The sequence below is a fragment of the Toxorhynchites rutilus genome, chromosome 3 (assembly GCF_029784135.1).
Source record: "Toxorhynchites rutilus septentrionalis strain SRP chromosome 3, ASM2978413v1, whole genome shotgun sequence".
In the NCBI taxonomy this organism is placed as follows: domain Eukaryota; kingdom Metazoa; phylum Arthropoda; class Insecta; order Diptera; family Culicidae; genus Toxorhynchites; species Toxorhynchites rutilus.
Genome location: NC_073746.1, coordinates 54,740,269 through 54,757,177, shown reverse-complemented (window position 1 = coordinate 54,757,177; position 16,909 = coordinate 54,740,269). Strand labels below are relative to the sequence as shown.

The 16,909-nt window shown below is 40.4% G+C and overlaps 1 protein-coding gene across 1 annotated transcript; it reads left to right on the top strand.

The window, feature by feature from the left end:
• Positions 1–964: 964 nt before the first annotated feature.
• Positions 965–4,550, top strand: LOC129773146 (thioester-containing protein 1 allele S3-like). Its single transcript, XM_055776720.1, has 4 exons — positions 965–985; positions 1,032–1,209; positions 2,990–4,402; positions 4,459–4,550. Exons 1-4 carry the CDS (start codon positions 965–967, stop codon positions 4,548–4,550), a joined length of 1,704 nt encoding a protein of 567 aa, XP_055632695.1.
• Positions 4,551–16,909: the final 12,359 nt, after the last annotated feature.

Sequence of the window (16,909 nt, the reverse complement as noted above, 5' to 3'; positions counted from 1 at the left end):
GCGCTTCCTAATCGGTTCACGTCTCGACAGGTGAGAAACCCCGCGAGGGTGACTGTGACGGGTAGCGCGTCTTGTTGGAGGGCAATTCCTAATCGGTACACGTCTCGACGGGTAAAAGGAAGCCTGTGCTGCGGATGTGCGTGGCGGAGTACAACGGAAACGTAAATGAGATGTATAGAGAAAAAGGGAAGGATCAACGCTAGTTAGCGTTGAAAACTCGTGAAGTGCATGAGCACAGCCGCCCCCTGAAGTAGTCGCCTAGATGTGGTCCCGGGGGGAATGAGGCTACGAGTAGAGGGCTTGGTTTTTGTGGGTGCGATCCCCACTCGACGTCTGGGTTATCCCTTCCCAGATAAGGCTGGAAGAGCGTTCCTCACTTCTATAAAAAAAAAAAAAAAAAAAAAAAACACAGAAAGCCATTCAAAATTACACCACATTATACAAAGCCACAATATCGTTCTTACCTCCAAAATTTATTGAGCCGATGCGTGGGAGGGTAAAATTTAGTTTTACTAACTTCTAGTCACTAAAGAAGCTACCGAAAATTAACAAAAAAAAAACACACATTTGAGTATAACTAACACGTGATACCAAAGCACCAACTACCTTCTTCAACTTTTCTCGCGGTTAAAAAAAAACTATCACCACTCCTGCCTCGGTCCACGGTCCAAGTTGAAATGGACGAACATAATTTTTGGTCCTCAGATCAGCGCACTTATCAATAGGACCGGAACTGCGTAATTATTAACGAAGTTAATAATCACGCAAGTGATGTCAAATTCCCTTGCCCCTACATCGGTCTCATATTCAAACATTCTCGGGCGATCACCTTTAACCTCCCGAGCGCAGTTCAAATCGAGTCGCTGCCGGGTTTTTGAGGTTCCAAGAACAAGAAAACCCCCGCTGAAAGACTCTGCTGTTTGGAGGAAATATCCAAACGAAAAAAAGTGAAATAAAGGAAAGCATGAGTCTTTCGGGTGTATTGGTATGTGGATGTTTTCGATAAAACACAGCCACCGAATCACATCCAGCACCCATTATGGCAAGTTGCTCAAATCTACAAACCGGAGAGGCTCTCGCTCGGCCATTCATCCAAACAAATACAGAAGGGAGGAACTCAGATCCACACATACGAGATTGTGTTGAATCTGACTTCAGATTTAAGAAACGAGGGACTTCCATATGTCGAAATCAGTACCGTGGTACAACGTTGTATAATTTCATTGGAAATGACCTTCAAACGGATGTGACAATGTTCAACAAGAGAGACGAGCTTGAGTTCGTTGGAGCTACCGTCCATCAATCGTTGCGTGCTGTTAAAGGGTGTGTCACATCAAATTGCATCACGGAAAAAACGCTGTAGAAATTTAATTTTTAGGAATTATATCTTCAGCTTTCGCTTATAATCAGATAAGAGTGTATAGATCACGTTGGCCATGCTTCACTGTCAATTTTTCGTAAATTTGGAAAAATGTCGTCGATCGAAAAAGAGCGTCGTGAATTAATCCTGTGCACTCATTTCGAGAATCCGGAGTTGTCACATCGGGACATCGGTAAGATGATGGGAATCGTCCAATCCACGGTCAGCAGAGTACTAAAACGATACTTCGAGAACCTAACCATCGACCGGAAGGTGAAGAACGGCAAAAATGGATGCTCCGTCAGTGAAAAAGATCACAAGCGCGTAGTTAAGCAGTTTAGACGTGATCCGAGAAGTTCGGTCCGGGATGTCGCCTATAAGCTGAATTTGTCAAGTTCATTCGTCCAGCGGACCAAGCAGCGGGAGGGCCTGCGTACATACAAGGTTCAGAAGGCTCCTAACCGCGACGAAAGGCAAAACATGGTGGGGAAGACGCGAACCCGGAAGCTGTACACCGAAATGCTGACGAAGCCGCATTGCCTGGTAATGGACGACGAAACCTACGTCAAAGCGGACTTTCGTCAGCTGCCGGGCCTGTTGTTCTTCTCTGCAGAGGACAAATTCAGCGTTCCGGAGGAGATTCGCAAGCAGAAACTATCCAAGTTTGCCAAAAAGTACATGGTGTGGCAAGCGATCTGCTCTTGCGGAAAGCGGAGCGCCCCCTTCGTGATGACCGGCACGGTAAACGGGCAGGTTTACCTTAAGGAGTGCCTACAGAAGCGCTTACTACCACTATTGAAGCAGCACGAGGGCCCGACCATCTTCTGGCCGGATCTGGCTTCGTGCCACTATTCAAAGGACGTGTTGGAGTGGTACGAAGCCAACGGGGTCACCTTCGTGCCAAAGGAAATGAACCCGCCCAACGCGCCGGAGCTTCGCCCAATAGATAAATATTGGGCGATTATGAAGCAGGCCCTCCGGAAGAACCCAAAAGTTGTCAAATCGGAGCCGGACTTCAAGAGAAAATGGATTTCTGTTCAAAAAAAACTACAACCTAACGTTGTACAGAACCTTATGGATGGGGTAAAGAGGAAGGTGCGAGCATACGGGCTTGGGCTCGAAGTATGAATAAAAAGGAAATGCCAAAAGTTGTTTAATAGTTTTTATTTTACTGTCTAAAATTTTCAAAAGGATCGGTCTACTGGGCGAATTTCTACAGCGTTTTTTCCGTGATGCAATTTGATGTGACACACCCTTTATTAATGAGACAACTACTCAGCTTACGAAGACGGTTGTTACACCCAGCGGTATTGGGAAAACCATTTCATTAATGATAAGAACTAAAAAATTGGGAGACATCGCGATCAAGGTCCAAGCCATTTGTTGACATCTGATGCGGTGGAGCATATTTTGCATGTCACTCCAGAAAGCCATTTATACACGAAGAACGAAGCAAGGTTCATTGAGCTTGGTAGACAAGGCAAGAAAACATTCAAGATCGATATTGACGTTCAAAAAGGAATCGATGGAGGGTCTTTGAAAATTAAGTTCACCCTAGATTGAAGGTAACATAATTTAGTCTCGTACCAACACATATACTAAAACCCATGTTCTGTTCTCTTTCCGTAGCGAACTGCCTGGGTACAACCGTGCAGAATCTGGAATTGATTAGTCCCCCGAATCACGATTCTGGTGAACTGAGTATGTTGAGTTTCGTGCCAAGTATTGTCATATTAGATTACCTCTCCGAAACTGACGTAGTAGCAAATAGTGTGAAGTCCAAAATCCTCAAACACCTCCAAACTGGTTTCCAGAATCAACTGAAGTTTAAACGCTCTGATGGTTGGTTCGGCGTTTGGAATCGACAAGACTCAGAAGGCAGTACTTCCTTGACGGCATTTGTGGCAAAATCGTTCATATTGGCGTCTAGATATATCGACACAGACGAAACAGACGAAATAGACGATGCATTCAATTGGTTAGTGGATGTTCAACAATCGGATGGAAGGTTCGAGGAGATAGGACAGGTCTACCATGCAGATATTCAAAGTGGAATACGTAACAACAGCATTGCGCTCACTTCTTATGTATTGATAGCATTTTTGGAGAATCCCGATAACGCTGCTAATCACACCCCCACGGTTCGGAGAGCTTTGAGGTTCCTTCCGAGCATATACGATGAAATCGACGATTCGTATGATCTAGCTCTGACAACGTATGCCTTTTCGCTGGCTGGTCATCCGAAGGCCAAACAAGCTCTTGATGATTTTATTGATCAGTCGATACATGATGAAGAAAGTGGTCTTCGTTACTGGAACAGAACATCCGCTAGTGTCGAAATCGCTGGATATGCAATTCTTTCGCATATGAAAAACAAACCAGTAATTGGGGTGATGGAAATTGTACAATGGCTAACTCAGCAGCGTTACGGACAGGGCAGTTACGGGGGAGTACAAGACACAATTGTTGGATTGGAGGCACTAACGAAGTTTTCTGCCCAAATTTCATCAAAGAAAAATGACTATCGAGTCACTATTTGGCACAAACCCTATAGAACCCACACCTTTGACGTCGACAAAAATGATACATTTAGTATTCAAGAGCTTGATATTCCAAGCCACGTTAGACAGATACGGGTTGAAATCGTCGGAGTGGGTTACGGTATGTTCCAAGTGGCCTATCAATATTATATGAGCATTGAACGGGCCAGACCGAGCTTCAAGATAAACGTGGAAGTTTTGAAGCGTTCCAATTATTACGTACAGCACTTGCAAGTATGTGTGAATTATATTCCACGGGAAGCATATCAAAGATCGAACATGACAATGATTGAAGTATTCTTCCCGAGTTGGCTCGTTCGATTAATATATTTTACCTGTCAACTACAGAAAACTGAACTTCGATTCGCCGCTACTTCCGTTGTTGTCTACTATAACAGCTTGAATTCAGACGCTAGGTGCTTCCGAGTCACCGCTTACCGTAGGTACAAGGTTGCAAATAATCGACCCGCTAACGTTGTTGTGTATGATTTGTATGGCCTAGGTAATTATGAATTGTTTCGTCAACCTCGCTATTTAATTCAATATAAATAATGACAGATCGCTTCGCCGTCAAATCATACCAAGGCATAGTTGCGCAGCTGTGCGATATTTGCGAAGATGAGGAATGTGAAAGCCTGTCCTGTCGCTGAACTATTCACTGTCGTGATTGATTGTATAGAAACATTTAGAAGCTTAAAACGAATATATTGAGTTTGTCGTTCCGAAAATGGCCGGATAAAAATAACCTTGGAAATAGATGTAGGTGTTTGCGTGTAGAATAATTCCTCTATTTCAATTTTGATGTTTGCTCTTCAGTTCTCAAAATGGCGTGCCGTTTTTGGAAAAAATCAGAGAGGAATTGATAACAGCAATTAGAGTCACTGCTTTTATCCACAATGTATCTACACCCAAACTAGCGTTGCCAGAAAGCATTTCATTTTTGGCAGAAACCATGCCTTTTCGTGTATTGAAGCGTCACACGGGCAAATAGAATCATCTGTCCCCCAACGCTTGAAAATGTTTGAATGTATGGAAGCAGTCATCTCTTTCTTTTTTCTTCTTTCATCTTTTTTGGGATTGCACCCAAAAAAACATCCAAACGACGCCTACGGGGATCAAACCAAGGCCGGCTGGAATACAAGACTGTTTTACACGACCACGCTATCCACATAGCTAATGATTAAATGTGTGGTAATATTGCACTTGATTCTAAAATGAAGTTGGAAAGTGTTTTTTAAGATTAAAAAGGAAACATAAAGGAGAGCTATATCTATCTCGGTCTGGGCCGTGTATGTGGCAAAGCATGTGGAAGCTTATTTTTCTCTTGTTTCGCTCGCTCGTATTAATCTTATATTGCAGTACCATATATGTTATACAAATGCTTACAAGTATTTGATAGTCATGACATTTTATGTTATTTTTAGGCTCATTTAATGTAATAAATCGGGATGACAAAACATGAGCTAAAAATCTATTTTGGGTGCATAAGGGCTGGAATAGTGTACGCCATGGCACAACTATTTTGACTTAAGACTACGCCTTTGATTTCTATATAACGGGGTCCCTCTACAAAAAATGTAACGTTTATTAGGAGATTTCAAATGCACGTTACGTAGTATCGTTCTCACACTATATGTTATAATATATACAATTGGACGGCAAATTTATCCAACATTTTATTCGCCCGAGACATCAAGAGTAGAAATAATAAAACAAATGAACAATTTAACAAATAAAAGAGGTATGTTTTGCGAGTGGATGCGAAGGTAAATAATAATTATGCATTCTTTCTTTCAACTCCGTTCCCATGGACATTGTATGCAACCGAAAATTATATGCAATAATTCGTTCTATCAAACATATTAACAAAACCTTTTTCGAATGTAAACATAATGAAGTAATCAGATGAAAGATTTCATGCATTAGTCTAATTTCATACAATATTTTATCAAAGCAACGAGGAAAGTGCCACCCATACAGTGATCGTTCGTTAATTGGGCCGTAAAATCAATACAATTATCGAATTTTACTCCCTAACTGGACTGCAAAACAGCAAAAACAAAACTTCAAATTGAAGATGTCATCTATAATTGTCACATAACTGCTTTGCAGCCCTGTTAACGTACGCCCTGTTATAAATAAGTCCAGTTGAAGATAGTCCGTTTACACTAGCGCGACTAAAGTGTTTTTTAGAGTTTAAAGAGTATTACTTCATCACTTCAATATGAAGAAAAAAGCTGTGGAAAGTCATCGCATTTTGGTGGAAGATTATGGTGATCATGCTCCAACTGAGCGAACGTGTCAGAGGTCGTTTGCACGGTTTAAAAGTTGTAATTTTTACTTGGAAGACGAAGAACGTTCCGGATCGTCAAAAAAGTTTGAAGATAAAGAGTTGGAGGCTTTACTCGATAAAGATCACAAACGCAACAAGAACTTGCAGATACACTCGGAGTAGCTTAACAAACCATATCCGATCGTTTAAAAGCAATGAAAATGATCCGAAAAATAGGACAATGGGTGCCGTATGAATTGAAGCCACGAGACATCGAAGGCCTTTTTTCAACTGCTCCAACGGCATAAAAGAAAGGTTTTTTTTGCATCGAATCGTTACTGGCGATGAAAAGTGGGTTCATAACGACAATACTAAACGTCGGGCAACGTATGGATAACCCGGCCATGCATCAACATCGACGGCTGCGCGGAATATTCACGGCCAGAAGGTTATACTGTCTATATAGTGGGACCAGCTGGATGTGGTGTACTATAAGGTGCTAAAACCGAATGAAACCATTACGGGGGACCTCTACTGACGACAATTAATGCGTTTGACCCGTGCACTGAAGGAAAAACGGCCACGATACGAGCAAAGACACGATAAAGTTAGTTTGCAGCACTACAATGCTCAGCCACATGTCACGAAATCGGTCAAAACATACTTGGAAACACTGAAAAGGGTGGTCCTATCCCACCCACCGTATTCTCCAGACATTGCTCCATCCGATTACTATCTTTTTCGATCGATGCAACATGGCTTGGTTGACCAGCATAGCACAATTTTGATGAAGTCAACAATTGTATCGATTCGTGGTTAGTCGACAAACCGGTCGATTATTTCCGCAACGGGATCCGTGAATTGCCAGAAAGATGAGAAAAAGTTGTGACTAGCGATGGGCAATACTTTGAATATTAAATTTGTATTTGCGGATCGGTAAACAAAAAAATATCGCCATTGAATACATTGAATATGAAGGTGAATAAATTCACCGGAAATATGAATATATTCTGTATTTTTGCAGAATAAAGCATTAATATTTGAAAAAAAACGAAGAATCTTATCGGTACTCCTACTATATAATGAATATATTCATATTTCCGGTGAATTTATTCACCTTCATACTCAATGTAATCAATGGCGATATTTTTTTTTTTGTTTACCGATCCGCAAATACTTCATCTACCATTCCACACTAATATTCATCAATCATTTTCAGTTAGACTGTTGAGCTTCCTGCCAGAAGCTATTTTTTTTTGACGTAGGATTACGTCTTTCGGGAACATATTGGGGTACAAATTGAAAAATGAAAATCGATCGCATCGTGAAAAATGTCCAATTTCAAACGCTTGTTACTCATTCATTTCATGATGGATTGATGAGATTTTTGCATCAAACGATTACGGCACTCCATAACAATTTTTCACATTGAATAAAATAGTATATATCATATAACTAACTATCGAACAATTGAAAAAATGCAACCCCTATCCAAACAGTGATACCCAGTCCTGATTGGTCGAAATTGACGTCATTTCTTTTTCGCGCCCGATTCGTTCTCTCACCGGCAAGCTGCATGGCAATCGAGTAGGAGGCGCCTACATCACACATACCAAATGATATAAAAGCAAGGAGCATTCGTGGATCTCATTCATTCTTACAACGGACGTGGAACGGACAACAACAAGTGGAGAGCAGCAGCAGTGAAAGCGGCTAATATATAGGCGAGCATAGAAGTTGAGCGGTCAAAATGCGAGCTGTGTCTCGCATCGAGCTTCTATGGCAGCATAAGCAGCGGCAAACAGTAGCAACGGTTGTTGAAACCGGTTTACTACTAGTGGCAGCAGCAAGCATCACGAGCGGATCGTTTCAGGCACGCTCTCTACGTCAGAAGTGCGAGAACGTTTCTTGGCATCGTGAAAGTGCAGCATCGAATCTGAGCGGCCAACAATTGAGCTGTGTCTCACATAAGTGGCAGTAGCAGCAGCAGCGGCGGTAAACATCGATGCTGAACCTCAACAATCGAGCTGTCTCGCATCGGTCCACTATATTTTTTTTTTCCAAAATATATATTTTTATCAAGGCTCATATGGCGTTAGCCTGACGGGGCCGCAGTTCAATATTTTGACAGTTTTTCTTATTATCTATGTTAGTAATATGTAACCGATTACTCGCGGTCGGCTCGAGGTTAGTATTACAAGTGTTCTCGTAATTGGGATGTTGCTGTCTCCAATGCTCTGTACGTGTGCCCGACACGGGATACTTCCTTTTGGGATGCAGCTGACCATTAATCAGCGACGCCCCCCTTGTATGTACCCCATATCTAGCGTGGTGCGTCTTCTCGACTCGAGGAATCCAGGATAGAATGGTCACTAGCCGGCGCAATCATCAGCTCGTGTAGAGTTGTCATGAGCGGTACAACCTTTGGCTCTTGTTGAATCATCAGTGGACTGCACAACCTTTGGCCCGTGTATCTGTAAAGAGTGTGTGTATGTATTGCCGCGACTAAGTAAAAGTTTATGGATCGGATAGGAGGGATATGAAACAGGGACACAGTAGTAGGAAACATCATTAAACGTTGACATCGGCGTTTCTGAGGAACAGGTATAGATGAAGCAGAAGATCAGGATCACGGCTACCTAAGATATCCCGGACGGGGATATCCGATTGTCTGCCTTGTGCTCTCAGTGCTCTAGAGAGCTGAGAGCGAGCAGTATGGAACCGGATACACGACCAGACAACATGCTCGATGTCGTGGTAGCCATCGCCACAATCACAAAGATTGTTTGCTGCGAGCGCAATGCGATAAAGATGCGCGTTTAGGTTGTAGTGATTGGACATGAGCCGAGATATCACTTAAACCAAGCACTGGTCGAAACCTTAGGGATAATCGTGTGTAACCAACGACCGAACTCATCTTCACTCCACATGCGCTGCCAACTAACTAGTGTGTCCTGACGAGGAATGTGAAAAAATTCATTATAGGCAATTTGCCTCTCAAAAAGTGTGCCTTCTAAAGCGCCCACCTTAGCTAGTGAGTCCGCTTTCTCATTCCCCGGAATCGAGCAATGAGAGGGAACCCATGCTAAGGTAATCTTGAATAATTTTTCGACCAAAACACTCAATAGATGTCTTATTCTTGTTAGGAAATAAGATGAGCGTTTATCAACTTTCATTGAGCGGATTGCCTCTATTGAGCTGAGACTGTCTGAAAAAATAAAATAATGGTCGATGGGCAGTGTTTCAATGATCACTACTGTTGGCAACAACAAATATCATGAGTAGAGAGTTTCAGGCATTCTCTCTTTCTCTACTGCTGCTGCTGCTGCTGCTACTCAGTCAGATTTATCATTCTTGTTGGACGCTCTGATCGATAAACATATGTGTTTCTAGTGTGCATTGCTTGTACTCCTGTTCACTTCAACCAATACAATTGGATGCGGTTATGGAGTTAAAGGAGACAAAGGACCCGGTTAAGGAATAGTGTATCGCACGGTTCCACATGGCAACATCCAGTGTATCAAACCCGCTATCCGTTGTTTAGCTCACCGTGATGGTGTCAACGAAACCCTTGCAAACCGACGCACAGAAGCCGAAGATGCCAAAGCCAAGGAAAGCAGCAGCGACTCCGAAAAAACTACCGCTGCCAAAAAGTTAACAACTACTACATCCGACTGAAACCTCATTACATTAGCACGCAGCAGATTCCATACAACCCATTTAACCATTCCAGTTCTTTTCAGGACTTTCGATATTGCTTTGAAACGAAAGAGTTTAATTTATTGTTTTCCACTTATCATAAAAATGATATAAAACTACGATCAAAAATACTGTTTACTTTTCATCATTCTTTGTGTGGACACCGACTGGACAACATCGTTGCTGAACGGGCTGGACGGCGAGGGATCTAGTGCCTTTCTCAAGGCAAGAGGGCGGAGGTGGTAGCGCTGGAGTAGAATAGAGTAGAGTTTTCAAAGGGCCTTTCTCAAGGCTAGAGACGAATGAACTGCAAAAGTTTAAAGTCTCTATAATACAATACCTTCCTTCCTTCCTGTTTACTTTTACATTTTCTTTAATCATGTGCAACTAACAGGAAACTTATCACGCCAGAAACATACTTTCCATCAACCAACCTGACTGGATGCGGTAAGGGAGGCGAATGACATATGTATGCATATATATATAGCGAAACGGCTCCGGTCATACACAGCACGTTTCAGACAAATGCCTCAAGGAATTTTCTAAAATAATATTTTGCCGATGCCTTTGCGCGAACTACACAGGCGAGTAGCACCATAATAGCAAATCAAATGTCGAAGTTCGTTGATGGGTGCGTTCATCGCTATTCGGTTCGGCGTCGGTTTAACCCTTTCATTACGACAGTGTGCTCCGCCGAAGTGCTACCCCTGTACGAAGCACTGCGCCGAAAAGTATGCACATCGCGCTGGTGTGATCGAAGAACAGTATGAATTTCATGTCGTCTAAAGACGACGCTCGTACACACAGCTCGTCGCGTGGATGTCGTCTATAGACGACATTCGTACACACAGGACGTCGCGCGGATGTCGTCTATAGACGACGCTCGTAACGGATGGGTTAACCATCAATAACTACGCTTGGCAACATTGACATCTGGCAATTTTCATATAAGATTTTTTCCCCGCATGTTAAAAGTGGTTTTTCATGTACATAAAAGCGCAGCGTAGTAGGTCAACTGCTTCCCGGTTAGAAAATAAATGATCGTTAGAAAATAAATGAGCGACCCGTCCAATTTCAAACGCTTATTGTTCATTCATTTCATGATGGATTGATGAGATGTTTGCATCATACGTTGTCGGCACTCCATAATAATTTTTCACATTGAATAAAATAATATATATCATGTAACTAACAATCAAACAATTAAAAAATCTCAACCACTATCCAAACAGAAGATACCTAGGCCTGATTGATCGAAATTGACGTCATTTCTTTTTCGCGCCCGATTCGTTCGTTCACCGGCAAGCTGTATGACAATCGAGGAGGAGGCGCCTACTTCACACATACCAAATGATATGAAAGGATGGAGCGTTCGTGGATTTTATTCATTTTTACAACGGACATGGAACGGACAACAGTGGAGAGCAGCAGCAGTGGACGCGGCTAATATATAGACGAGCATCGAAGCTGTGTGGTCAATAGGCTAGCTGTGCCTCACATCAAGCTTCTATGGCAGTATAAGCAGCGACAAACTACTACTACTCTACTAGTGGCAGCAGCAAGCATCGCGAGCGGAGCATTTCGGGCACGCTCTCTCCATCAGAAGTGCGAGCACATGCTTCTTGGAATCGTGAAAGTGCAGCAGTGAACTTCAAGACGAGCATCGAAACTTAGCGGCCAACAATTAAGCTGTGTCTCATATCGAACTTAAGTGGCAGTAGCAGCAGCAGCGGCGGTAAACATCGAGGCCTAACATCAACAATCGAGCTGTGTCCCGCATCGGTCCAGTACTGATGGCAACAGCAAACATCATGAGCAGAAAGTTTCAGGCATGTTCTCTCTTTTTGCTGATGCTGCTGCTCAGTCAGATTTCTCATTTTGTTCGACGCTCAGATCGGTAAACATATATGTTTTTAGTGTTTTAAGTGTGGTCACATCAGATCAACATCAACCAACATGACTTCATGCGGCAAGGAAGGCAAAGGAGGATCGAAGCGTATCGCAAGGTTCTACATGACAATATCCAGTGTATCAAATTCGCTATTCGCCGTTTAGCTCGACGTGATGGTGTCAACGAAAACCACCAAAATAAAAACAGAAATAAGCAGCAGCGGCTCCGAAAAAGCTACCGCTGCCAAAAAACAACAGAAGTGAATTGTTGTTTTTGTTGCTCCATAAAGTTTTACGCGAGTAAATATCTCGGAATATATGTTCACGCAATATGAGCGCCAATCTCGTAAACGTGCATCGGAGCTGAAACAACTTTCTATCACTGATACCGAAAGCTCGATTGTAACACTGGTGAAATGAACAAAAAATACCCAACAACCAAATCAAACGGCCCTTTTCAGGGCCATCAGATCATTATCAAAGAGTTTAACAATATATTTTTTCAAACATCCAAAATCAGCATGCGACAGATAGCCTAACGTAATCCTACGTCAACTATGCAGTCGTGTCTTGGACACAACCTTCTGTGACTATTTTGTTCGTTACAAACCATTTGACGGTTATGAGCACATATAACAAACGACCCTTCTCAGGGCTACTATTTGGAGTTTCAATAGAGTTAAACTAACAGATTTCTGAACAATGAAAAGAATTACATTTAAAAAAACAACTGTTGTGAACAATCACAGTCCTACGTCAAACTTCCGTCCGTGCCCCTAGGCTCAGACCCTTCTACTTTTTTTTGACCCTCTCACTTCATCAGCTCTTAACTATTCTAGTTATGAATATTTTTTCTGCGTCCAATTTTTGTTCTTTGGTTAAAAGATAGATGAACAAATAATGATATAACGGATACCAAAAATATTCTTTGTTTTATTTACTGAGCTCGAAGAAACGTCCAAATTCATGGCTTTACACTAAAATACCCCCTTAAATTTGTTTCAAATCTATCTGCAATAACAATTGTACAGTGTCGACGTTTGGTGGCAATTTTCTAGTTCGCGGCCATAGTTTTGGTCTCAAACTCGATAGTGCAAACTCTATCAGAATAGAAGGCACGAAGTCAGCTTTCAAATGTTAAAATTTGAATGAAAATTTTTACATCATGTTGTTTGATTACTTAAAACACGTATTCCTAGCTGTTATTTGACCATTTGTCTATACATTTCCGGTATTTTTACTGACACTTTTCATTATAATACAATGCATTTCATGACTCTAGAACCACCCCATTTTTCTGAGTTTCTAGAGATATGTAAGATGTCGGTTGAATTGAAGTATGTAGTGTAGAATAAGATAACTATCATCGTTTATAAAACTGGCTATTTGAACTTTATTGTTGTGTTCAGGCGCGAAATATTTATTCAAAAAACGAAAAGATACATACTACAACATGGCGCAACTTGGTCGAAACCACCCCGAATGAGTTATTTAAACTGATGGAAAACTAAAGATGACCCACCAATTAGAAACTTATTGTGATTCATTTGAATTTGACGTAAATTTTGTTAATGGTTGAAAGTTTTTCCATCTGGTTCTATAGTTCTGGAACACTGGAATTTTCGTTTTTTGGATGTTTGGCACCTGAACACAACAATAAAGTTCAAATGGCCAATCTTATAACTGAAGATAGTTATTGTATTCTACACTATATACTTCACTTCAACCGACTTCTAACATATCTCTGGAAACTCAGAAAAATTGGGTGGTTCTATAGTTATGAAACGCAGTGTAGAAAATTGTCTTCAGACAAAATTTTCGTATGAGATTTTTTCATCACCTACAAAAAAGGTGTTGTTCACCCACATAGAATATTTATTTGATGCGGAGAAGTTGATAGGAGGTATTCAGCGAAAAGTTCTAAAGGTCATCAGAAAAGCAGTAAATTTTTTTTGTATATATTTTTTTTCTTAACCCCTAATAAAACACCTACAAAAATAAATTTATACCGATTCTTTACTTTATTTCCTGACGAAGAAATTAGAAATTATGTGCGGCCAAATTCTAAAAGAAGTTGCTCCTTGCATTAATTAAACTACCCTATGAATTTTGTTTTCATGTGATAAAAACAATAGAATTGAAAGAAAATATATTGTGTTTCAATAATTGCATATTTTCACTTTAATGATAACATTGGTTCAATGCTCCTATAGAAGAAAATGCATGTGCTTACGATTCAGAACAGAACAAAAAAATAATGTTTGGATTTTCCCCACGAGTAAATGATGTCAGTCAGTCAGCCTTTGGAGAAGCCAATATAATATCAGATAATTTTAGAAATTCAGAAGGAACCTGGCGTGATCTAATGAAATGCAACAGCTTTGAATTTAGAAAGCTCTCAATCCGGTTCGAATTCCGTTATTGCCGTCTCTTACGTGATAGATCTAAGACACACATGTCGTCCCACAGGCATGGGGTGAGAGAGAGCCTGAATAAAGAAGTTTCCAAAATACCTTATACCTTATTTCTCTATCCGATCAGTGCGTCATTTTATTCTCTGTTATCATTGAGGACAGACACAGAATAGTAGCGACGAACAATAAAAGCTTCAATCAAAAACGTTTATCGCGCAGCATGGTGCTATTACAAGTGGTGCTAATAGAATGCTCTTTATTTGTGGTGCTATGTCGAAGTGACAGGTTAGTTATTGTTAGTTAAGTGAATTCATCATCGCTCCGCCCATTCTCTTGAAAGGATACAACACAACTGATATGTGAAAGAAAATATATAAAAGTGATAAATGGAAACACCTATACATGAAATTGATCAATACAATTAATAGAATGCTCTTTATTTGTGGTGCTATGTCGAAGTGACAGGTTAGTTATTGTTAGTTAAGTGAATTCATCATCGCTCCGACCATTTTCTTGAAAGGATACAACACAACTGATATGTGAAAGAAATCATATAAAAGTGATAAATGGAAACACCTATACATGAAATTGATTAATTTTCGAAAGTATAGTTGAGATTTCTCTCACCTGGATGAGAGTTTGTAGGGTACAGTGCACATGAATGAATGTTGTGGATAACAGTACATAGGATAGCCGATTGTTGGTCTTCCTAACAAAGGAAATACTCTAGCTTTCATCAAACTGAGACAAAATAAATGCAGCAAAAATCAAATTCTAGGATTCACCGCTCCAATGAAAGATAGATCGACATAATTATTTATGCTTAACGATGCTTGGACTAATACAGGATGGTTTAAAGGCTAAGAATTTTAAATCACAGAAAAACTGGTTGTAATTGACATGAACTTTGCCTAGTTCGAAAGATAAAATTTCGCATTTTTTGGCTATGATTTTCGGCATATGGTTAACTTCGGTTGGTTCGAAGCAAATCCAATTCTCGATCACTTTTGCAACAATGTTGCCAGAGAATATGCTTCAACGTCCGTGCTCCCACAATCGTATTTTGTTAACAAATTTTCGTACAGTTTCCTCGCCTCCAAGTTCTGTTTTACACCCCGACCCGGCACAATTAAGGCCCTTTTTGAAGTTAGGATTGCGAAACATCTCCCTTGCTCTGGAGCCTACGTTGTTTCGCATTGAAAAAACAAATTTTATTCTAGCCTAACTTCAGCTCTGCCGTAAAGTTCCCAAGATAGATGTTCCGCCGGCTTTTAGAGGACACTTACAAGCACAACTCACAGCCCCAAAATAAATCATACACTGCGTTTCACAACTATAGAACCACTAATTTTTTCTGAGTTTCCAGAGATATGAAAGTAGTCGGTAGAATTGAAATTTATAGTGTAGGATATAATAACAATCTTCATTCAATTTGAATTCTATTGTTCGTACGAATTGTAGATGCAGCTTACAAGCAGTATCAGTGATTTAAAGAGCTTAAACGAGCAGTATCCTCTGCGTAGAACAAGAAATGCAATACAACATGGCGCAGCTTGGTCGAAACAACCCCGAATGAGTTATTTGAACTTATTGAGAACTAAAGATGACCTACGAATAAGAAACATGTTGTGATTCATGTGAAATTGACGTTATTTTGTAAAGGAGTGTTAGTTTTTTCCACCTGGTTCTATAGTTATGAAACACTGGAATTTTAGTTTTTTTTATTGTTTTGCGTCTGAACACAACAACAAAGTTTAATTGGCCAGTCTTTTAAACGATGATAGTTATCTTATTCTACACTACATACTTCAATTCTACCGACTACTTACATATCTCTGGAAACTCAGAAAAAAGAGTGGTTCTATAGTTATGAAACGCAGTGTATTATTAGCCCCAACATGTTTTACAATCATCTTCAAACATACTCTAAACACGCCGCAAAAGGTACGAACACTTGAATGAATGTCAAATTATATGCAGCATGTTTCAGTTATAATTTGGTCGCATAAAGCAGGACATTTCTCAGCATAAAAATAATGTACAAAAAGGGGAAGGATGTCATTTTGAAGGTTCTTCAATGGGAAAAACCCAGAGAATTTTTCGTCATCTGTTAGGATTAGTTTTCGAACTTTTCTGGCGATAACCCATCATTTTCTGCACAGTACTGCTGGTAACCCTCTTTTATATATTGTTCCACCACTTTTCCATTCGAATCCATACCGGGAATTTGTAATTTTAAATCTTTCCGTAGAACATTTTTCATTTATTTTATTTTCTAAATTGGTGCTACTGTCAGTGTTTTTAATGTTAATGTTAAACGCGATCTGTCAATTAGTTTGTTAACAGTGTCATTAGGAACAAGTCAATAATTTTTTGAGCAGCGGTCTTTGATATGGATAATTCTATGGGAAAAAGATGTTTTGTTGCAAACAAAATTTCTTGTGCCGAAACATTTAAAATGCTGCAGAATACATTTGGTGACTCAACTATGCCGAAAACACGAGTGTATGAATGGTATTAAGCATTCAAAGACGGTCGAGAAGAGATAAAAGATTTGGCACGTCAAGGAGGATAATCCATCTCTTCAATAGATGAAAACATCGACAAAAATGGAATGGTGCTTGTCATTTAAGTTTGAGAGAGTTAGCTTGTAAATGAAATATCTCTCACGAGATCGTTCATAATATTTTGGTTGATGTTATAGACATAGAAAAGTCGTAGCACGACTAGTACT